This window comes from Anas acuta, chromosome 9 (assembly GCF_963932015.1).
Source record: "Anas acuta chromosome 9, bAnaAcu1.1, whole genome shotgun sequence".
In the NCBI taxonomy this organism is placed as follows: Eukaryota; Metazoa; Chordata; class Aves; order Anseriformes; family Anatidae; genus Anas; species Anas acuta.
This window is the reverse complement of record NC_088987.1, coordinates 24008148-24030330: the sequence shown is the minus strand read 5'-3', so window position 1 is coordinate 24030330 and position 22183 is coordinate 24008148. Positions and strand designations below refer to the sequence as shown.

General features: G+C 35.1%; 1 protein-coding gene across 6 annotated transcripts in view; it reads left to right on the top strand.

Annotated features, from left to right (window-relative positions):
- Positions 1-22183, top strand: part of XRN1 (5'-3' exoribonuclease 1) — a 45486-nt gene that overhangs the window by 19329 nt on the left and 3974 nt on the right. Inside the window, exons 25-44 of one of the 6 annotated variants that reach the window (XR_011099198.1) lie at positions 346-492; positions 849-938; positions 1884-2019; positions 2772-2828; positions 3562-3694; positions 4681-4750; positions 5914-6139; positions 6775-6876; positions 7567-7662; positions 7900-8014; positions 8668-8732; positions 9080-9184; positions 9545-9670; positions 9990-10146; positions 10532-10713; positions 10933-11046; positions 11129-11252; positions 12485-12645; positions 17313-20179; positions 21976-22107. Coding sequence is in view for 4 of the 6 variants with exons in the window: in XM_068691459.1 (XP_068547560.1) it covers positions 346-492; positions 849-938; positions 1884-2019; positions 2772-2828; positions 3562-3694; positions 4681-4750; positions 5914-6139; positions 6775-6876; positions 7567-7662; positions 7900-8014; positions 8668-8732; positions 9080-9184; positions 9545-9670; positions 9990-10146; positions 10532-10713; positions 10933-11046; positions 11129-11252; positions 12485-12645; positions 12844-13134 (2497 nt within the window). In the remaining 2 variants the exon portion in view is untranslated. Of the gene's footprint in view, positions 1-345; positions 493-848; positions 939-1883; positions 2020-2771; positions 2829-3561; positions 3695-4680; positions 4751-5913; positions 6140-6774; positions 6877-7566; positions 7663-7899; positions 8015-8667; positions 8733-9079; positions 9185-9544; positions 9671-9989; positions 10147-10531; positions 10714-10932; positions 11047-11128; positions 11253-12484; positions 12646-12843; positions 16650-17312; positions 20714-21975; positions 22108-22183 lie in introns of those variants that run through there. The other 5 variants (XR_011099197.1, XM_068691462.1, XM_068691460.1 and 2 more) reach the window with 5 other exon arrangements.

Below are 22183 nucleotides of genomic sequence, written 5' to 3'. Positions count from 1 at the left end.
ACATCTACTTGAGATCTAATATGTGTGTATGTTTAAAAACATCGTTCTACGTCATGGTGAATGACAAGTAGATTGGGATCTCAGTGAAGAGAGAAAGGTTAAATGAAAAAGGTTAAATAAAAGGTTAAAGGTCTGCAATAAGGAATGGGGATGCATGTGGCCAGCTGTCATACCACAGCTGTTGCCCTGTAACATTCACAGTTGTTGCAATGCTGACATGTAAACTATACAATGGACTTAACTTCCGTGGTTTAAGAATGAGGATTAATGTTTATGTGGTTTATATATGTGTTGTGTGTGAACATGTGCATTATTGCAAGTTAATGAACTTTTTCTTATTTCCAGTCCTCATGGAGATCACAAAGCAAACGTGGGGCTGAACCTGAAGTTTAATAAGAAAAACGAAGAAGTTCCTGGCTATACTAAGAAAGTCGGAAATGAATGGATGTATTCTTCTGCAGTAGAACAACTACTTGCTGAGTATTTAGAAAGGTAGATAGATATTGAAGTTCATCTAAACTATTGAAGTTCATCGTAGTCATGAGCTTGTCCTCTAGATTTGAGTCTTCTAAGAAATGATGAGCTTGCTTTTGGAGATGGCTTGATAAAATTTCTCTTCTTCCAATATTCTTCTACTAGTCTTTCCTTCCAAAGTGAAGCATATTTTGGAATTTTGTCAGCAGCTCACATTTGACAAGTAAACAGTAAGGCATTAGTTTAAGTGGAAGAAAAAAAATCCGCATGGGCTCCAGAAATTTTGATGCCCATCGAAGTTTGTTTTGTTAAAGTTTTTTTGTGTATCTACGTGATATGAAACAAAATCTTTTTCTCTTTTATTCGCTCTGTAGAGTTCCTGAGTTGTTTAATTATATAGCCAAGAATAGCCAGGAAGATATATTCTATGAAGATGACATTTGGCCTGGTGAGGATGAGAATGGGTAAGCACTCTCTCCTTTTTTCTTCTAGAATAAGCAGTAAGGATGACAGCACCGAAATTCATGATGGCAGCTAAGTACCTGAAACCATGCTGTTCCTTGAGCAGTAGGATTGTTAAGTGATCAGTGAAAAAATTATCAGAATGCTGTACATTTCAGTTGTGAAGTCTAAATCTGTTAGACTCCTATGTCAACTCCAATAAATGAGTAATTGAATTTTCAGTGGCTACTTCATAATGCTTGTGTTTAAAGTAACCCTCAGTATGCATTATTACAAAATATTGACAGCCACCCAAAGATCGTTTTTGGAGAAAACGTAATTATTTTAAGTGTTTAAGATCACTTTGAATCTGAAAAATAACACCTGCAGAATTCTGAGTAATTTGCACATTTTAGTATACATTCAGTCAGTTTCATGGGAGACAGGAAGCAACCTTGGTTCTAGATACAATGTAGTAACATAAAAGAAACTTCTGTTGCATAGCATACCCTGTTCATGGGTCTAAGTGGGTAAGCCAGTATCAGGTGTGTATGTCATCATGGGACTCTTCTTTTATAAGAACTTCAGGTTTGTGCTCCGTTTTACAGTAGAGGCATGCTCTGAAGTTCCTTTTTACTATACTGTGAGAAATAGTCGGTCTTGGAAATTTAGATCACAGCTGAACATGGTTGGATGAAAACATAACTTACTGAATATTTTAAAATAATTTCTGTTTTTCATGATTATTTTTTTTGGCTGAGACAGAGCTTGAGGTTATAGTTTTTGAAACAGTACAGCATAATTCAGATAATTTGTTTTTTTGATCCCTTCTGTGAAGTCATAGAGCACTCTTAGATCATTAATTTTTGAATGTATACAAGCATTATGCCTGTGTCATAATACTTGACTGGAAACCTGATAAAAATGTTTAGTTTATATAGTTGTAATTTGTGTCCTCTTTTGTGTAGGGCTGAGAAAGTTCAAGAAATTGTTGCCTGGTTAAAGGCACATCCTGTCTCTGCGTTATCTCGCTCATCTTGTGACTTGCAAATTTTGGATGCAGCCATTGTTGAGAAAATTGAAGAAGAAATAGAGAAATGCAAGGTATGAACATGTCTTGATGTCACTGTGAGCAATGGGGAACCAAAAAGTAGCTGCTCGTTATTTTTCATGTTCTTACATTAGAATAAGACCATGGAAGATCAGTTATCATTCCAAAGAAAAGGAAGGTAAGATGAATTTGCAATGTAAATTGTCACTGGAATTCAGTTATTGATTCATCTCATTATTGGACTTTTTTTTTAATCGACTCACTGTTTTTGAGGTGATTCAGCAGCAACTCTACACGTTGAACTCTTTTTGGTGATTTCAGAAAAGAACAGTCATCAGTATATGTTCTGAACTTCTGTAGTGCTGTTTCCAAGTGCAATTGTAGCTCTTCTTCCCTTGCAGTTTCTCTTCTGCGAAAATTTGTTTAATGAGGAAAATTAGAAAGTTATTTTCTCCAGGCCACAGAGCAAAGAAGGGACAAAGAGAGGAGTTACTAAAGCCAAAGTTGAAGGCAAAGCCACATGAAATGATGGAGTGATTTCCTTGAAACTACTTGCAAAGACTGATAAAATTGATTTGAATTTTGGAATTAGTTGGACAATACAAGCTCTTTCAGTAAGAAATCGGTCATGTTTTAAAAACTGGATTTAGTCAACTTTTTAGTTACATTTCATGAAGTATAATGAGTTCTCATGGTGTAAAAGAAACAAAATAATTCTACATTATGTCTTCAAGTGATTTGTTGCACCTGAAATTTAGTGCTGGTTCCTACACTAGTTTTTAATGACTTTGTTTCTCTCCTTTAGCAAAGAAAGAGCAACAAGAAAGTGCGAGTAACTGTGAAACCCCATTTGCTATACAGAGTAAGTGACATGAAAAGTTGTGGGATTTTGTTGGTTTTGTTATTGTTCTTTTTTTTTTTTTGGTTTACATTGCCCAGATCATATCTATTTTACACATTTTCAATTTTGAGAAGGCAGAATTTTAGGTTAGTATTAATATGGGAAAAAATGTTTCCTGGTGCCTTCTAAAAATCAATTTGAAAGTGTTAGTCTCTCTGAAGGGATAGAATATCTGCTAACTACAAATTCATTCACGCATTATATTGATGTTCAGTTCTTCTCAACGTTCAGACTTCCATGCTCCTGCAGTTCTCATTGGCTGTATAATGAAGGCAAAATGGAATGTACTTTTCATTTATCTCCTCTTCCCTGTTTTCCTTTTTGTTCAGTTGTTGACATATGACCAGCTGCTCATCTGCATCATATTTCTCAGATACCCACCCATGTTACTGATACAGGCAGGTTACACTTGATGGTTTTAGTTTGTCTGAACCGATCCCCTTTGTCTGTATTGGATCATGCACAATGATGCTGTTTCTCAGGCAGAAGCTGTGAGTGAGAGTTGCAAGAAAAAAAAGACTTGTTTTGATTTGGGTGTCTGGGGAGAAAGGATTCTATGTTCATCTTTTTTTTTTTTTTTTTTCCAGAAAGATTGTTTTATAGTGGGTTTCAGATACAATTTAAATGTATTTTGATTGTATCCCTTTTTTTTTTTTTTTCACAAATATTAATGTAGTCTTTTGATTCTTGTCAGCCTTTAGAACAACAGAATGGGGTTGTTCCAGACAGAGATGCGGAGTATAAGCTGTTTGATCGTGTTGTCAATGTGAGAGAGAACTTTTCTGTTCCTGTTGGTCTTCGAGGTACCATTATAGGAATTAAAGGAGGTAATATTTTCTTCATAATTGCGGCATTACAGCTCTATTATAGCTAAGCTAGTGATATGAAACCAGTCTTCAGAAAAAGTGTTTTTGTGTAATGGTTGTGTACACAAATATTTCTCACCTGTAAAGCATATGCAACGTGAAGCTACTAGTGATATATTTACTGTTGTGAAATAAATCTACAGATAGTCTGTTTCAATTTCATGCATTAGCCAGCTGTACTTTGAATACGAAATAACTTACCCTTTGTCCATTCTTAACGTGAAGGAGGAATAGAGATCAATGTGAAAGAGCACAGGCTGCATAAAGAACTAAATTACGTTAAGAGAAGATACGGACACAATAAAGAAAAGTAGGGGGGAAAAAAAAGAAACATCACATTGAATGTAAAATTCCATGAAATACTATTTGTCTCTTTATTTTGAATTTGGATTTTTTTCTGTGATATTCCAATTCTCTTAAATGGCAAGGATTTATGTCTTCCTTGACAAGAAGACTGTCCATAAGTCTATTTCAGGTAAACAAACAGATGTCTAAGCATGCCAGATGTAAAAGTTTGAGATCTAGTAATAGAAATTGTCCCTATGGTATTAATCTATCCTTATGTGAGAAATAATCAGTGAAGGTAATGTTGAAGCAGTCAGTTTCTGATTGCCTGAATGTAGAGACGGCTTTCATCTTTTTTTCTGGCAGTTTTTGACAACAGTGACATACTGCTTTAAAGGGCAGTATTGTTTATGCATTTTGGTAGGTGATTATGCATGGTGTATTTCTGATCAGAGTGTACTTAAAAGGACAGCTATACATGACTTGGGAAGCATTTCTGAATTGCTGTTAATAAAGTTCCTAAATCAAGGAATAGTAATTTCTTTAGTAGCTAATAAGTTTCTTTTCATTGTTTATTGCAAAACCAATACACATAATTATGTATTTTAGATTAAAACAGCTACTGTCACAAATAGGATGACATTTTACTTCATTTTCTATAGCTAGTAGAGAAACAGATGTTCTCTTCGAAGTTTTGTTTGATGAAGAATTCCTGGGAGGCCTAACTATAAGGTTTGTGTTGGGGTTTTTATAGTTATTTCATGCTTCTGGTATAAATGACATGAAATTGTTGGCCTGTGGTTTGGTTGAGTGTTTTTAGATGCCTTTTTTTAAAAAAAAGCTTTGTTTCTTGGTGGTATTCATCAATTGTTTTTTCCTTTTGTGCTTCTTTTTCTCTTTGAGTGGGGATAATATTTATGAGGTACATTTTGAAAATGCTTTTTTGCGTAGTTTGAAGCAACTACCTTTTAGAAGGCAAATCTGAGCCAACAGACTACAGCACTAGATTGAAATATCTTTCTAAAACACATGTAAAACAGGTTATTATCAGTATGTCTAACAGACGGATTTTTTAAAAGAGCAAGCAGACATGGTAATCTGTTCCTCTGAAAGAGGAATTCTGGACTACTAATAAATGGTACTTAAACATTTAACTAACCGATGTTAAAAACGTTGACTATTCCTCAGGAGATGGAGGCATGGTTAATGTGTTTGTTTTAGTGTGTGATAACTTGTCTGTATTTAAGTAAACAGGTGAGCTTCTAAGGGCATTAGTTTATCTAGTAGGCTTTATTGTACTGTTGTGTTTAGATAGGTCAACTTTTTTAAAGACGGGTAAGAAGAGAATCTTGTTTATTTCCTCTGTTTAGCAAGCATAATACAATCCTATTCATTTCAAGGGCATGTCCTGTAACACAGATTCTCTTCACTATTTAGAATCGTGAAGGAAGATACAAAACTGACTAAATGATACTTAACTTCAATTTGTAATTCTTCCAGTGTCTTCAGTTTTCACCTTAGAAAAGAAAATATTATTTTGTGTTTTTTTTTTTTTACAGAAATACTTACTACAGAATTATGCTATAACAATTCACTTTTATCTTCAAAATTTCTTTGAGTCCAGCACTGAAAGGTGCGGTATAAACTCAAACAGTAGGAATAATTATTGTTGTCTTGCAGTTTTGAAAGCTGGAGGCCAAAGAGGAACACAATGGGATTAATGCTGTGTGTAATGGCACTAGATTTCAGTATTGGATATGGTTTTCAACCTCTGCTGTTCAAACATAAATCATTGTCTTTTGGCATGGAAAAGGCAACAGTATTATTAAATCAGATGTACTGAAATGCCACCAATTCGACTACATGAAGCAACTGTTAAATTTGCTTTTTTTCAGGTGCTCACCCGCCAGAGGTTATCGTCTGCCATCAAGTGCCTTAATTAACCTGTCTCATGGTAGTCGGTCAGAAATGGGAAATCAAAAACTGACAGCCATAGTTAAACCTCAGCCAGCCGCAAATAACTACAACTCATATGCATCTGATCTGTCATCTGTATGCTCACAAAAAGTGCATCTGGGAGGCCTCAACCATTCTCCTCGCTCCCTTTTTGTTCCTACTCAAGTAAGATTTAACTTTATCTGTACTGAAATGTTTTTCTGTAGAAGCTGAATTACAACCGTGGTTGTTATCCTTAATGGTACTTTCTAAATTTTGGTTTTATTAGGAGTAGGATAACTTTTATATTGAAGAAACGATTTAATCTAATAATGAAAAAGACTAAAAGTTCCTTATATGCAGTTATTTTGCTTTATTTGAGTAGCTCCAGTAAGATTTCCCAAAGACAAATATTTATAGCAGTGACATGGCAGTGGTGTCAACAAATAGATGGGTTTAGTGGAGATGGTATTATTTCCTTAATGCTCTGTTCCAAGTGATGTTTCCTGTAGGCTATGCTTGTATCTGTGCTCAGAAAGACAAGGCATGATTTTCTTACTAGTTTTGATTTACTTGGAAATATAATATAGCAGGAAAAATGACAGGTGAATTGGGGTTCTCCTCAGGTTAGTTAATTTTCAGCCTCTAACCAGTGACTTCTTTAAAAAAAAAAAAAAAAAAAAAATGTAATGAGTAACATTTACATTGCTATATGTGGTGAAAAAAGATTGTGTCATATTTTCTAAATCTATAGAAGAAAGAGTACTGTACAAAAGAAAATTTAGGCTTGTGTATGTTTGCTTTTTCTCTCACTGATTTAGCAACTGAATGGAAGACAGCATTACAATCTCAGGGCTGAAAATCAGGGTACCTCCAACTCACCCCACAAAGGATCATTTTTGAGTGGCAATCAGAAAAACAAAGTGAGTGTCTTGATTCATTTAGTATTTTGGCCCACTATTTACAGTGGGTATCATTTTTTCATGATTTACAGATACCTTATTTAAGAAAATCATGCTGTTTTAATCCGGATGCAGACTGGGGTGGAACTTCTCTCAGTTGGTGAACTGAGTGTAAAATCCTGTGTTATCTCATTGACATTCTAGATTTTCTAAAGAACTATTGTTTATATGGCTAGCTGTCAGTTCTGTAGTAACATACTTCTAATGTTATGAAGCAATTGTGCCTAATAAGACCTTCCAAACTAAGTCAGTAATTATAAAATTAAAGGATATTGGCAGTGTATGAGCATGCTTTTGAAATCATTTTGAATTATCATCTGAGTTCAGTTGTAGTCGGTACTCTTTTCTATGTTAATAACTTCTGAAAATTGTAAGTGAACAAACGACATCTCAAAAACTAAGCTCATTACAAGTGAAGGGTGATTCATTGAAAAAAAAAAAAGAAAAAGAAAAAACATAAATACATCATGGCCCATTTTGTAAACTGAATACCTGCAAGTTTTACTAATGTCAGTTCGAAAAGTTCTCTTGTCTGAGTATTGTTAAACTTGGGCCTTCGCATTTTTGGAATGTCTTTGTGTTTGATTAGCTGTTCAAAAGTAGAGTTTATAGCTGCTGAGCTTGTTGGGAAATTGTTTCTTATTTTGTCAGGCACAAAGTAAGCAAGATGATGAATTCTGCAGTATATGGCAATCATTGCAGGTTTCTGGGAAGTCTTACCACACTCAGCAAAACATACATGAGAAGGTTAGTATATAAGCTTTAAACAGATCCCAGGATTCAAAACATGAAGGTGCTTAATTCTGTACATTGGTTTGTGTCAGAAAACTTCCTAGTTAGTGATGCAAATAAGTTTTGTGGATCAAAGTATTGTTATAGAAGGTGTGCATAGCTCTGGGAAGAGGTAATAATAAAGGGTTGGAATATTTATTTAAGTTATAGATATGTAGTTTCCTGGTTAAGGTTTGATGTTTGAAACTCTAGGGTGCAGTTCTACCTCAGGAAATCAAGCTGGGAACTAGTAATCAGTTCTGTAAGCCAGTCTTCAATGACAGCAGCTTTAAAGGTCAGCAAAGAAAACAGGAGCCATATAAAAAATGTAAGTACTGGAACTAAAAACTTTGAGAGAACTTACTGCTTTATGTCATCTTCATTGAGAAGGCTGTTGTTTCTTCGTAGTTACTCACGGAAAATAATAGTACATTATAGTTAAATGAGCGCTACATGGCATATGGTATTGTAAAATACTGTTTCTGGTGTGTATATGAAGCCATTTTATGCTTAAGCCCAAACCGTTTTAAACAAGTTGTTTTTCACTATATTGACTTTCCACACACCTGACCTTAAAAAAAAAAAAAAAAAAAAAAAAAAAAAAAAAAAAAAAAAAAAAAAAAAAACACAAACAAACTAATAATAAAATAATACAAATCTTGGCTTTGAAATCTCAGCAAAATAATAGTAATCTTGGCTTTGAAAATTTGCTTGCAATCGTGTTGGTAGAATATAAAATTAGATATATTATCATACATGCTTTTATATATTTTATACTACAAGAAAAGAATGTGCCAAATGATCTATAAAGTAAGAATTAAAGACATTTGTTGCAAACATTCAAATTAACATGACTGTACTTGTATGGAGTTTTTTGGGCTTGTTTTATTTTTGTTTGCTTTTTAAAATCTTGTTTATTATTATGGTTTTTAAGAGCATTTTAAAATAATGTAATCATTCTTATTCTTGATTTATTTATAGTTAAAGAAGATTCCAAAGTGACAAGAGGTGAAAATCAACCCCATAATAAAGTACCAAACAAACAGGTAATTTCTCTTTTCATTTTACTCTGATCACATTAATCATTTTAGATTTCTTTTTAATGGGCATATTAGTTGATTCTTTTAGTATGTAAACTTTATTTTGGAGATTTTTTAGAGTTATTTTACAGAAAATTAGAAAAAGAGCTTTAGAATGTAACAATGATACTAAACATTTTTTCTATTCCTCTCAAACTCTAAAAACTTTATTGTAATGGGAAAACACATTTTACTGAAATGCTTTAAGAATGTTAGCTTGTGAAATCTATTTACAGCTGCATTTCTAATTTGTTTGCATCATAATGAGTAATGGCACATTAGTGTTCAATAATAAATGCTGCAGTATTATTCAGAATTTTGCAGGTGTAAATAAATATAATGTCAAACTTCTGAAGAGAAATGAAAGTCCCAATGTCACTCAGAAGGCAGCAGTTGATGGTCCATGTACAGGTGGAAAGGTAGGATCTAGTTGTTGATTTCCTTGTGCGTCTTGAATAACATCAGTTTCTAACCGACTTTATTCCTGTTTACTTCTGTGCAAATTCATGTTTTTAACAGATACAAGACAAAGTGGAATAGCTTTGGTTACTGTTTAAATCAGTTTTTCATATGTCACTACTTGTACTTCATGCACAAAAATTGGTACGGTCTTTGGATATCTGTTCACACTCTAACAAGACTTGCTGTCGTCTGTCCAAACTCAGAGGGGGGAAAAAAAAGCCTGAATGAGCATAATATCAATTTCAAACTAGTATACCTTTTCTCTTGCATCTGTTTATAATATACTAAGTTGATGACTTTTTTTAATTTGTTTTAAGAAGGACAATGATCTTGAAAGTCTTCTAGCTTCTTTGAAAATTTCCAAAGAAAATGAAGTGCAGACTTACTCCAAGGAAGCAAGAGCTACAAATGAAGAACATCTGTCACCACAATCATTTGCTATGGTCTGTATACTGTAGGAATCATTGCGTAGCAATTTAACATCTGCTATCTTAGCATCAATGTTTCTATTTAAGGAAACTCAGTGAAACCTCATACAGTCTTTTTAAGCATATTGATGGGCTTTTAATTAGCTATTCTCAAAGAAAATTAACAAACACATTGTTTATGCTAAGGTGCTGTTAACTGTGCTTTGATAAAAATGTAACTGATGGGAAAAGAAAAATGCAGACTTTGTTTCCAATTACGATGTTCAGAGTTAAGTAGGAAGGTAGCTTCATCTAACACAGTCACATCCCTAAATGGTTTATTTTCTTTTTAAAGAAAGGAACACAGATGCTCAAAGAAATTTTAAAGATAGACGGCTCTGATGTGGAAATGAGGAATGAAGTGAAATCCCAAGTTAGTGATGTTCCTGCTCCCCCAAGTAGACAGGATTGCCATGGAGCTGCTTTGCAATATAGACAACCAAAAAAAATGGGTATGTTTATACATCAACATAGCTCAGAGCTTCACCTTGTGACAGTTCAGAACATACTTAGCTAATGGTTCAGTTTTCTCTCAGTGAAGAGCTTTTTCCTAATAACCAATCTGAACCTCTCCTGACAAATACGGTTCTCTTCAGTAAGGATGCAAAGATCCAAACTCATTTTCAGAATAAAATAATAAAGTGTCTGTATTTTTGTGTTGTACTTCTTTATTTAGAACTGAGAATCTCTTAACACCTAGTCTATTTTTTTTGATCAGATACAAAAATACAAGAAAAAAATGTTTCATCTTCTCTTGCTAACAAAGTTGCTATTCTTTGACTACAGGAAATGTGTGATATAACTTCTTGTTCTTTTTTTTTTTTCCAATCTGGTCAGCTGCTTATATGAACAAGCCTCATAGTACTGGAGGCGTTCAGAATACACCAGCACTAGAAACTGGAGGTCACCCTTTTGTCGGTCCACAGCCTGCAATGTCTACTCCTGTTTCTGAACTTTCGCGTATTTGTTCTCTTGTTGGAATGTCGCAACCAGATTTCTCTTTTGTAAAAACACCACAGGTGAGGCTTGTTTTCTGCAAAAGTTAAAGTTCTCAGCTTTCTTTCCATTGTTCTTTATTAAACATGTGAACTCAGTACGGAAAAGCCTCTAAAAATAAACTTTAGATGCTTTAGTTCCCTCCGTTTTTTTCAAAGCAAAAATACAATAAAAACCTTGTTTCTGTCTTGCAATTTGTTTGCAGTACAAATTCCTTCAAAAATCTTCTCTCATTTTTCTAGACTATGACAGTTTGTCACATAAAATTATCAAATGGATTGTTGGTTCATGGACCGCAGTGTCATTCTGAAGCTGAAGCAAAGGAGAAAGCTGCTCTTTTTGCTTTACAGCGTTTGGTGAGGACAGCAAACTATCTTCTAAAATGTTTGTCTCTCTTGCAATGGGTCTGTCTGTAATCCATCATTTGCTTCTTTAAAGAGCTCTATAGGAGTGAACTTCACTTTGCCTCCACCTCCCCCTCCACCTGTGTTTCCAAATTATCAGCCACTGGGAGTTCATGTACCACCTGGACCTATTCCTCCAGTCTTTACACAACCCCCTGGTAAGCATTTGATGAGTGCACAATTCAAATACTTGTCATGGTTGCCTGTAGCTGTAATTGTTCTTTACATGGAAATGGGTGCCTTTCAGAAAGTGCTATTTTTTGGTCTTCCTGTATGCAGTTGTGCCTCTGAAAGGCTTTGAAAACAGTGCATGAACCTCTTCTTGTCAATATGTAAATTAATTCAATACAGAGAATCACATATTTCCCAATTACTTTCTTCTTTCTTTTCCTCAATAATGTATATGTCCATTCAGTGTTAGTTGTCTTTTTTCCTTCAAAACAGCAGTAACCAGGTCAATGCTGATAGTCCCAGTCCAGGATTGAGGAGAAATCTCTTCCTTGATTTTTTTCTTTTATTTTACTTGGGTTTATTGTTTTCCAAGTATATGGTTATCCAGGCATTAGTGATTTTATTTGTTCAGAATCAGATTTCAGTGAAGTGGTGCATTGTACACTGCAAAATGTTTCCCTGATAAATAACAAAATTATTAAAAATCCTGGTGGCTTTTTTTGGTTCTCATCTATTTTGTCTTCTAGTCAAGCTCATGTTCACTGCTAGTAATTAGTCAACACAACAGTAGTATCCTAGTAACCCACACACCAGCTGCTACATCTTTCCACCCTGGAGTGTTTCTCTGTTGTTGACTTCTTCCCAAAGGACAGAATCATGGAACATCCCAAGTTGAAAGGGTTGAACAAGTTTAAGTGAGTGCAACTCCAGGCTCCACACAGGACTACCTGGAAGTCAAACCATATATGTTTAACAGCATTGTCCAAATGCTTCTTGAACTCTGGCAGGTTTGGTGCCATGACCACTTCCTTGAGGAGCTTGTTCCAGTGCCCAGCACCCCTCTTGGTGAAGAGCTTTTTCCTAATAACCAATCTGAACTTCCCCTGACAAGTACAGTTCACTTAGATAAGGATGCGAAGATCCAAACAAACTTATGTGCACTCTGAAATGCGGATACAATGACATAGTGACTTAGTGCTCTTAAGAGTGCTGTCATCTAGGTGAAGTTCTGTAAAAGCAGAACCGTTTGGTGGTTGATTTATTTTTGTGTGTGTGTTTTAATTATAAATACTTAATTGTTTTCAAACAAATAGGAAGAAAATAAGGCATTATTGGAAAAATAATGTGTAGACAAATGTCATTAGGGGACTTTGTGTTTTGGTGAGTTGGTCTGCTCTTCATGAGAAAAAAGATTGCTAAAAGTTGTTAATTTTCACAGCTAATATGATGCCTCCGTCATCCCACATGTTTGGTCCAGTGTCCTGGGGAGCTCCAGTGCCTATTCATGGCAAACATTATTATCCTGGTTCCTATCCAGGAAACATGTCTCTTGCAGGAACTATACCAGTTGGCTCTCACAACCAGTTCATACCTCTGCAGGTGAGTTTGGCAGGTTTGTCTTAATATTCTATATGTAAAAATGTACCTATGTGGTGAATACAATGACACTTCCTCTGTCAAGCACTGTCTAGTGTTAGAAACTTGTTTTTAAAATTTATGTGCATGTTTTCTAGTAGTGGAATATTTGCAGGTTTTTTAAGAATGCAATTTGTTAAATAATATTTATTTAATTTAAAGGTAACTAAAAAAAGGGCTGCTAGCAAGAAAAACTTTGAGCTCAAGGAGTTTCAGAGTTCCCCTCAAGCTGCACCACTAAAGAATGAACAGCCAGTGTCTTCTGACCACATTCAGCAAGATAGCTCTTCAGCTCCTTTAAAATCTCCTCAAGCTGCTCAATCCACTGTTTCATTTCAAGACAATGTGGCTACTCCAAGTGTTCCTCATAACAAATCAACACCAAACACTTCCAGCAAGCGAAAGCCAAGAAAGCTGGCTGTCAATTTTGGCGCACCAAAATCTTCAGAATAAATATGGTAGCTAGGTGTATTTTATTTTTAACTCTTCCCCCACTGTTATGTTATATCATTTAAAAAAATCAGAAAGCTCTATTAAAAAGACCAGCCACTTTACCTTTAGTATAGAACAAAATACATTTTATTTGCTATGAATTTCAGGTTGTTACAAAAACAGAAAATGATGTTAAAACTTTAATTATTTTGACTTAAATCAGGAAAAGGCAGGAAATGCTGAGTTAAGGTTACCATACCATCCATTGTGCCTAGGTTTCTGAACAGTGGCTTACAGACTATACTGGGTAAGCAGCAATAACAGTGGCAACCTTAATTCAGAATCACTGTGCTTTTTGAGTGGGATATGGAGCAGTAATAAGTTGGGCATCAAACATTGCTTAGTATGACACTTTGTATTCTAGCTTATTTTTAAATAGTGTAATAAGATAAAAAGGAATAAATATTTTAAGTGCAGTTTTCATATTGGATCTCCAGATCCTGTTGAGCTGAATTAAAACTTAGCTACAGCAGAACTGCCAAATTCGCTGTAATTATGAACTGCTAGGTTTTATGCCGGGGGCAACAATTTTACAGCTTTCAAAATTCAGGTATTGTTACATCTCTGCAACACAGTGTCAAGATGTGGTTGCTTATGCAGAATCCGTTCCAGGAGATATATTTATAGGATGTATTGAATAAAAACATAGTTACAAAGTAGAGACCTCACTGGTAAAGTACTTCTTTTCTATTTTATTTTTTTTTAAGCTAGCAGCACTGACAATTCGTTTGTTTTCTGGTGATAAATTAACATGGATATCTACCTAGCCCCCTAAAATGCCAGTGATATCCTGAAATTTGATAAGATGAGTAGAGTTCAAAGATGTCCATTTGTGTAGTATGGCTGTCAAAATTACACTTACTCATAGTCCTTCCCTCCAATGTACCCTGAAACCTCCTATATGGTGTTTTTTTTTTGTTGTTTTTTTTTGTGGCTAGGTGACTTTTAGTATTTATTTTTGGTTATGCGATAGAAGTTCTATGTAGCAAAACTGTCATGTCATTATGTTATTAGAAACATATTACAGTTAGTTCGATAACAAAAAGTTGACTTTTGTTCTTGGAGGGAGCTATGTCATAAGAACTAATTACATTATGTGTAGTTCATGTAGAAAAAAAAGAAGGCTCAGAGGTACCTGTACTATTTTTTTTTTTACCCACGTGTATTGTTCTTACATTAACGAGAATTCTTCAGTTTAAGAATTTGAAGCCTCAGTTGGTGCTGTTTACTGACATTTATTAGATTTCATTTTTCGTAGTTCTAATCTGTTTGATGAAAAATATTTTTCCTTTAAAACCAGCAGTTTAGAAATAAATTACATTCTTGTGATTCATTTTTATTGCTTCTAAACAGGTTTCATATTGGATCTGCAAGTCTGTAGACTTTCAGTTCAACTTTCACATTATTATTTTATGGGATTTTTAAATATTAATTTCTTCAAAACGAGCAGTAAGCCCTATAAAAAGGGTCATAGAGGTAAAAACAGGGCCAAGAAATTTTACTTCATTTTACTTAGTATTACAAGTCTTGTAGAATAGTCTATATACAGTCTTAAAAATGCATTTATTTTGTTGTTTTCTTTATATCCACGTAGTTTCAAGAAGTTTTAAAGCCATGTTCCATGAAGGACAAGTTGTATATTTTGGTGATTTATTGTCATTAACAATGTGATACTGATAGGATGTTGACATGCCGATATTTCAGAAGTGTTTATATGAAATTTTGTTATGAGAGACAGATGTTAGTCCCCTGTATCCTATATGGATTGCCTGATCATCAGAGACAAGATCTGTTCAGAAATTACTGTGATGGAGATTAGAGTGCATTAGATTCTAATGCATCACCTGATCTTCCACATTGCAGTCTCCTTTAAACTTCACCACAGGTGTCATCATAAAAGACTAAGTCATTATGATTGCTGAAGTGTTGTGGTTTTACTTCTGAAATTAGATTTAAAATACAGAATTTGGATATAGCTGGATAGCCAATTCATGCAGATTTAGGAAAAAAGGTTATGAAGGACACTATACCACTAATACCAGTAAAAACAGCAATTTTCATTACTCACTTCCTATTTTCAGACTAACACCTCCTCCCTCTCTTGTGGTAGAATTGCTGTATTTAATATATGTAGCTGGTTAAACACTTAATTTCCGTAGCTGCTGCATATTGTATTAGTCCCTGGGTTTTAGTATATATATTCTGTGAAACTGACTGCCTGGTGCCCAGTTAATTACAGTTCTACATGTCCTGGTACATGTGACATCCGCATTGACCTATGCCATGTCCCCTATAATTTCAGTTTTATATTTTAATGAGGTGATTGTTTAATTCATACAGGTATAAATTTAAGCATTTGTTTTACTCATAGATATAAAGTATTTTGTAAGCACTGGAATTTTTCATTAGATCTTATACAGAGCAGTATTTTACTAAAAATCCAAAAGGGAAGACTTTTATGTGCGCATTTTTGTAGTTTCTGATTTTTTTAAAATAACTTTTCATTGTTTATCTGCCAAGTGAAATGTTTTAAATTTGCATATGAATGGATACAGAATGTATTTTTTGTGCTGTTTAGTGTTAGTGTGCATTTGCAGATTTTTAGCATGTAGCTGCACAAAGGACTGTGCAAAGATATTTTAAAATATGAATATATGATACACTGAAGGAAAAACATTCATAAGAGTTAAATGCTATATAAAACTTTAATGCAATAGAATAATTTTATAAACTGTGTCTGTGTCTGCTTGGATTAAATATTGAAAAAAAAAATACTTATTTCCACTGTTTTATTTTCAAATACTATATGGGAACGTCTGTATGCTCCGAACCAATATTTTAAGATACAAATTCACGTAGCCCAAGTTTTGTGATTCTCAGAAGCAGCGACTGCCCACCTCCTGTGAGCTATTTCTTGATGGCTTTCAACTACTATTCAGTTAAAGATACGTAATTTCTTAAAAAGGCTGTTGGTCAGTTTGCAGTCAAAAGCGTTTAACTAGATGGTGATCTTCTGAAAATTCTTTAGCACCTGTCACCTGTTAGATTAAAAATAAAATAAAGCTCAGTAAAGGCAGTAAGGTTACTTTCTAGCAAGTTCACTCTTAGTGGTTCTTATCAAGGTGTGAAGACAGCTGAAAAATAGGAGGAATCATGGGTACCTGGAAGTATTTGATAACCTAATGTGAAACCCTGTTGTGTATCTGGAGCAAAATATTATGCTGATATCTCTGCTAAAATAGAGTAAGAATAGGTACCTCATTTGTAACAAGGCTTTTGACTGAGACATAATGGCAGACTGTACTAAGACAGTGTAATATGTTTAAATTTCTTCGAGAAAGAAATGGCAAATTCTATTTTGTAATTAGATTTCTCCATAATAATAGCAGGTTTTTAAAACAACTGCCGAATTAATGTTATTAGATTTTAATCTTACTTTAGAGAGGGTAAATAAAATAAATCCCTTTGCCTTTGTACTGTGTGTATATGTGTGTGTATATATATATATATAATGTGTTGGATTTCTTTGTCTCTAAGGTTATGTTCAAACTTTTCTTGTTCCCTTTTAAAGCACAGTGAACACTGTAGTCGTGACAGTTAATTTTCAATACCTTCGGTTGTGACTTACAAATTTGGTTAGGATCTGTCTTTTGCCTACTACAGCAACAGGTGTTATTCTCCTTCTTGCAGATTATTATGTGAATTAGCATGATTAAAATGAATATAGTATAAAGATTGGAGTATACTCATAATGTGATCAACTGTGTAACTTTGTGTACCTGTACTCTGTATAGAACAGTCAGGGCTTGGTATATACATTCAGGTCATATAAAGAAAATGAAAAGAAGTAAAGGGATAACTTCAAAATATACCAATTTGTGCATAATAAATCTCGCATAGACACTCCCATTCAAAAATTAAGTGACTTTTGTTCAGTTTAGTTTAGTTCATCTGATCTACTGTATGGATGATCCTTAAGAGTGAAGAAACTCAATATAGGAATAGTTATGTATAGTAAGGGATCTCTGTCTCTTTCTTTTTTCTTTTCTTTTGAGATGTGATCTCCATATGTATTCCATAATCAGCTTTCCTTACTAGTGAGAGACAGTTATGTTCTTCTCTTTCTGTCTCTGGAAAAGGGACACTGACCTCAAGGGCATAAGGGCAGTCTGAATACAAATTCTTGGCCAAAAGAATCCAAATTCAGGTGTGAGGACCCATGAATATTGAGACTCTAACTGATAAGTATTTGGAGGAATCAGATGTCATGAGGTAAGTAGCTGTTGTTTATTAACAAAAGAATCCATAGTTCCAACAGTTCCTTATTGGTGCCAGTTCTTGTGGGGGTGTTTACTTGTCTGTAATTACAAAAAACTTCCTGTTTTGTTTCTGCTCTGAAAGATAATATGACTCCAAGATAACAGAGCTAGTCTGCAAACCAAGTGCAAACAATAAACCTGTTCTTTTAAAGAACAGAGAAAACATTTTTCATTAAAACTTTTTTTTTTTTTTGGTAAATCTTGGTCAGTAAGCCCTACTGCATTTTGCTTTATGAAAGCTGATAATCACCCTTAGACCTCTATTCTGCGTAACGGAAAGAAAGAAAAAGGCTGGCAATCAAAAATCAACATGTGATTTCTGTGCCACTAACAATAGCAATAGAATTCCAAGTCAGAAGCCTTTAGCATGTTGGGGTGAAGGTTGAAGCAAGAACAACTGTGGTTCCAGTGCAAGTGAGTGATGTGACGTAATTTACGCATGCTTTAGATTTAGTGCTAGTTTGGGGTAGGACTGTGACACTTAATGCTGGCTCCTGACGTTTCTTCCAGTACATACTCCTTTGAAACAGCTGTAACACTAACGGTCATTGCAACTTAGAGGAAATAGAAGACTGCTGGAACCTCTGAGTTTACTGAAAACATTCTGTGATGGTTCCAGATTTTTGTGTTTGTTTTTTTTTTTTTTTTTTCCTTTTGCTTCCTTTTTTTTTTTTTTTATTATTCCATTTTTTAAGTGGCTAGGTCTTACTGAGGCACCAGTTCTTAAGTATTTTTTTGTCCCTCTAGCCTCCAGCCCACCCATTTTGTTGTTCTAATTTAAGCTTCCCTGATGGTCATTTTCCTCTTTATTTCTAGTCTTTCATTTGAATTTCCAAACTCTGAAATCAATGTTCTTTTAAAGAGCTGCTCAGCCCTGGACTTTCTAGGTCCAAATAATGATTATTCATAGATACGTAGAAATGGTGTGCACACATACATGCACATAATTTCTTATTTTTTCAAGGCATTTCACAGTTCTGTCATTTTCAGCCTACACAGTTTAAGAGACACCCAGATGATGATAGACACTGTCTCATATATACCTATTGCACACGCCTAAATGTAGGCATTGCTTAAGCAGGTTTTAAAGCACGGGCAAATAATGAGGCATTAACAGAACAAGTATACCATTTTTACGCTTGTTTTGGTAAATAAATTATTTAAGAGGTGGGTGGCTTAAAATCTTGTCCCAAGGTCCACCTCATTCTCTGTCAAGGGTTACTTCTGTCACAGAGACAGTGGAACGGAGGGACTGCTGTGACTCAGGCACTTGAATGCAAAACCTGATGTACGTGGGCACAGTTCTGATGTGCAGTTCTCTAGTGAAAGGGCTGGCTTAACCAGTCACTCGTTACTTGTTCCCACTTCAATGTGCCAGACTCTGTATCACCATATTATGAAATGTATCAAGAAGTTCATCTGATTGAAACTTTTCCCATGTTATTTTTCAGCCTGATCAGTTCGCCATGGAGCCACAAGAACAGCTATATTGGTACAACAGTTTGCATGGGAGGGCAGGATTATTTAGCGAGAGTGGAGCTGCTTAAGAGACATCCCATCACTGCCCAAAACTCAATCACGAAGCTAAAATGCTAGATTAACTGATGTATTGTGATTGTATGTTGACTTCAAGAGAGTGGTAAATTTTGTCAGGAGGACAGGAGGAACTGCCAAGAACTATCATATGGTAAATTATTGCAGCAAAATTTGCCAAAAGTTCATCGCTTTTCATTTTGGGTCATCTGTTAATTTTCCAGGCAAGGGTTAAAGTATCACCTATGTAGGTTGTATAACCAGTGGACAAGGAGAAATTAGTGGGCTGTTTCTTTCTTAAAAGCAAACTGACCAAAACACTGAGGTAAATATTTACCTGATTTTAAAACTTATTAACATTCTAGAACTAAGAAAATGGGTAAAATGAAAAACAGTTTGAAGCACAAGGAAATGTATGTGCGTCTTTACAAAACGCAGATAATTAAGGGAACCTAATGGGGGAAAAAAAGCATGAATTACATACAGGCTTTGCATCTTGCTTTTCTACATTCCAGTAGAAATCAGCTGAAATCCTGTTAGCATTGCCAATGACAAAATTTGATTCATACTCGAAGCCTAGGGAAGAGGCTCCTATGTAATAGTGACTACAGAAATGCACCTGAAAATACCTTAAATATATATATATATATATACACTATTCCAAATACATTTTATTTAATAATTTGTATAGTTTAATTAATAATCTGGTCTAAGAAAATGTGAAGATAATGTTCTCTTTCTAGTAAGTAGGCCTACTGGGTGTGTAGCACTGCCAGCTCTCAAGGCCTATTTTAATTTGGATAACTGGGGAAAAAACCTCTTGCTTGCTTTCCTCTAAAAGTGTATGTGTTGCTGAGCATGGTGACATTTTTTACAAATACTCCATAAAAATTCCTCAAGGTGCAGGTTTTGTCATTACTGCCAGAGATAATTTTGTTGTCCCTGATGTTCTGCTCTTTGGAATAACAACTCCTTTCCTTTGCTACAGCATTGGGTGAGTCTGTAGAGTGTCTTCAGTCCTTCATTTGATTTGATATTCCAGTAAAAGATAGGACCAAGCACACTTTACAGAGACTGAAGAAACGGAAGATTTCATCACAGAAGATGCAGAAATATGGGAAATTGCCGCTGCAGTAATTGGTATGTGATTCCAGGTGTGTAAATTCTCTGCCTTTTGAAACAGTAAAGATGGCACATGCATGCTCCAATTTAAATAGGAAGACTGAGATGGTAGCAGGTACTATCCATGTTGCTGTGCAATACAGAACAGCTTTCAAGGGTGTCAGTACATCCTCACTTCAAATGAACGATTCTAGTCTGTGCTAAAATAAACTTGGGGCTTTTACCCATGTAGGCAATCAGATTTTTCTCTGAGGGTGACAGATTTGGGGTAGACAAGTAATGCCTGTTTGGAAATAATATTACTTATGTCAAAATAACAAGCTGGTGCCAGATAAGTCATGTATGGACAAGCTTTGTATGTCTGAAAAAAAATCTGTTGCCTCCTTAGTTGCGTTTCTTTTATCACATTGCAACCAGAAAAATAAAATTAGTATTTCATAAGCATCTTTTATAAATTGAGCAATTCTCTTATACATGCTATATAACTCAGATTATGCATTGCCTGCAACTATGCAAGTTGGTTCATGTTATCTTCTTTCCAAAATATAAATAGTGGTTCTTTTCAAGATGCATCTAAGTTATTATTAGTATGTTAAACTGAGACTGATTTGCATGAAGAATCGGTTACGGTTATTTCCATGCAATACAGTGAATCAGAGGGGTATGTGTTACATGTAACAAATACAGAGCTTGTGAAAGAAAAAAGTAACTTGCATCTCTTTCTTCTTTGTGAAGTTTTGCTTCATTTTGCAGGGAGCTAGGCTCCACTTACATTGATACACTAAAAACATCAAAGACATCTAGATGCATTTTTCCTATTTTGTTTAACTCTGGTTAGTTTTTGAATGTTTGTAAAGAGTTTTTAGTCTTTACCAGTTGCATATGTTGAATTTTACTTTGGGAGTTTTATTTGGAAGTTTGGAATAATTACCAAACAAAATGAAAACTTAATAGTTGGAAAGAAATTTAGTCTTGATCAGATATAGTGCATCAGATACCTTTCTCTGACGTGTATCTATTAGCTTTCTGTTTATCTTAGATACTTACTCTCTAAAAGTCCTTTATTTTCTGTATGAAAGACAAGTCCAAGACTTGCTAATGAGTCGTTCTTTAGGGAGGAGAGCTAAAGCAGCATTTCTAGGTTTCTATTTTATACACCTTCAGCTCCCCTGTGGTCTGCACCTTTGTCCCAGTGACCTCTGTGAGTGCCCGGGTGATGTGGAGAGCCTATCCTTATGTGGCTCTTGCTGCTATAAATACTCCTGGTTTAAAGATACAATAACATGAGACTTACCCATCCTTTTGTTTCCACAATGCAACTTTTTGTGAAGGGGCCAAATTAAAGTTGCAAGGGAAAAAGATTTTTTTTTCTTTTATTTTTCCTATTCTAATTAAGCAAGGAGTTAAAACTGATTAATTGTTCTAATTAAACTGATAAGACTAAATTCTGCTGATGTTAGTTTGGGGTTCTGCATCCCGAATTTTATTGCTTAACTGAGAACGTCTCCGGTCGCTCCTGTTTAACAACAACCTCCCGCACCCCCCCGGTTAAGGGTGAAGAGAGAACGTTTCTGTCATTAACTTTATTTTAAAATAAACTTCGAACGCAATTCTCTGTGTGAAGGAAGGTAGTAGCACAGGAGCATTGCTGCAAATGAGGATTTAATCTAATTATATATAATTTTTTTGTGACAAATAACAACTTATTAACAAAAGGGAAGCTGGTGCAGTTTGCTCCTTGGCTTTACCACCCACCTGCTCGTGTGTGTGTGTGTGTGTGTGTGTGTGTGTGTTTGTTTTTTTCCCCATTTGGTGCCGCTGTGAGGAGGACTTAGTTTTAAACACTGCTTCCCTGAGAGCCGGTGACCCCCTGAAGGAACTTTGCAGCGGCACTCAAGCCATTCCTTTTAGAAACCCTTCAACATCTGGCGTCCAGCTGAAGACCTGCGGGGTGCACTCGGTAAACGTAACCCAGCGCAGCGCAGCCGAGGTGCAGAGCAGCAGGGGGTTAACTCCTGGGGCCGGCCCCGCCTCGG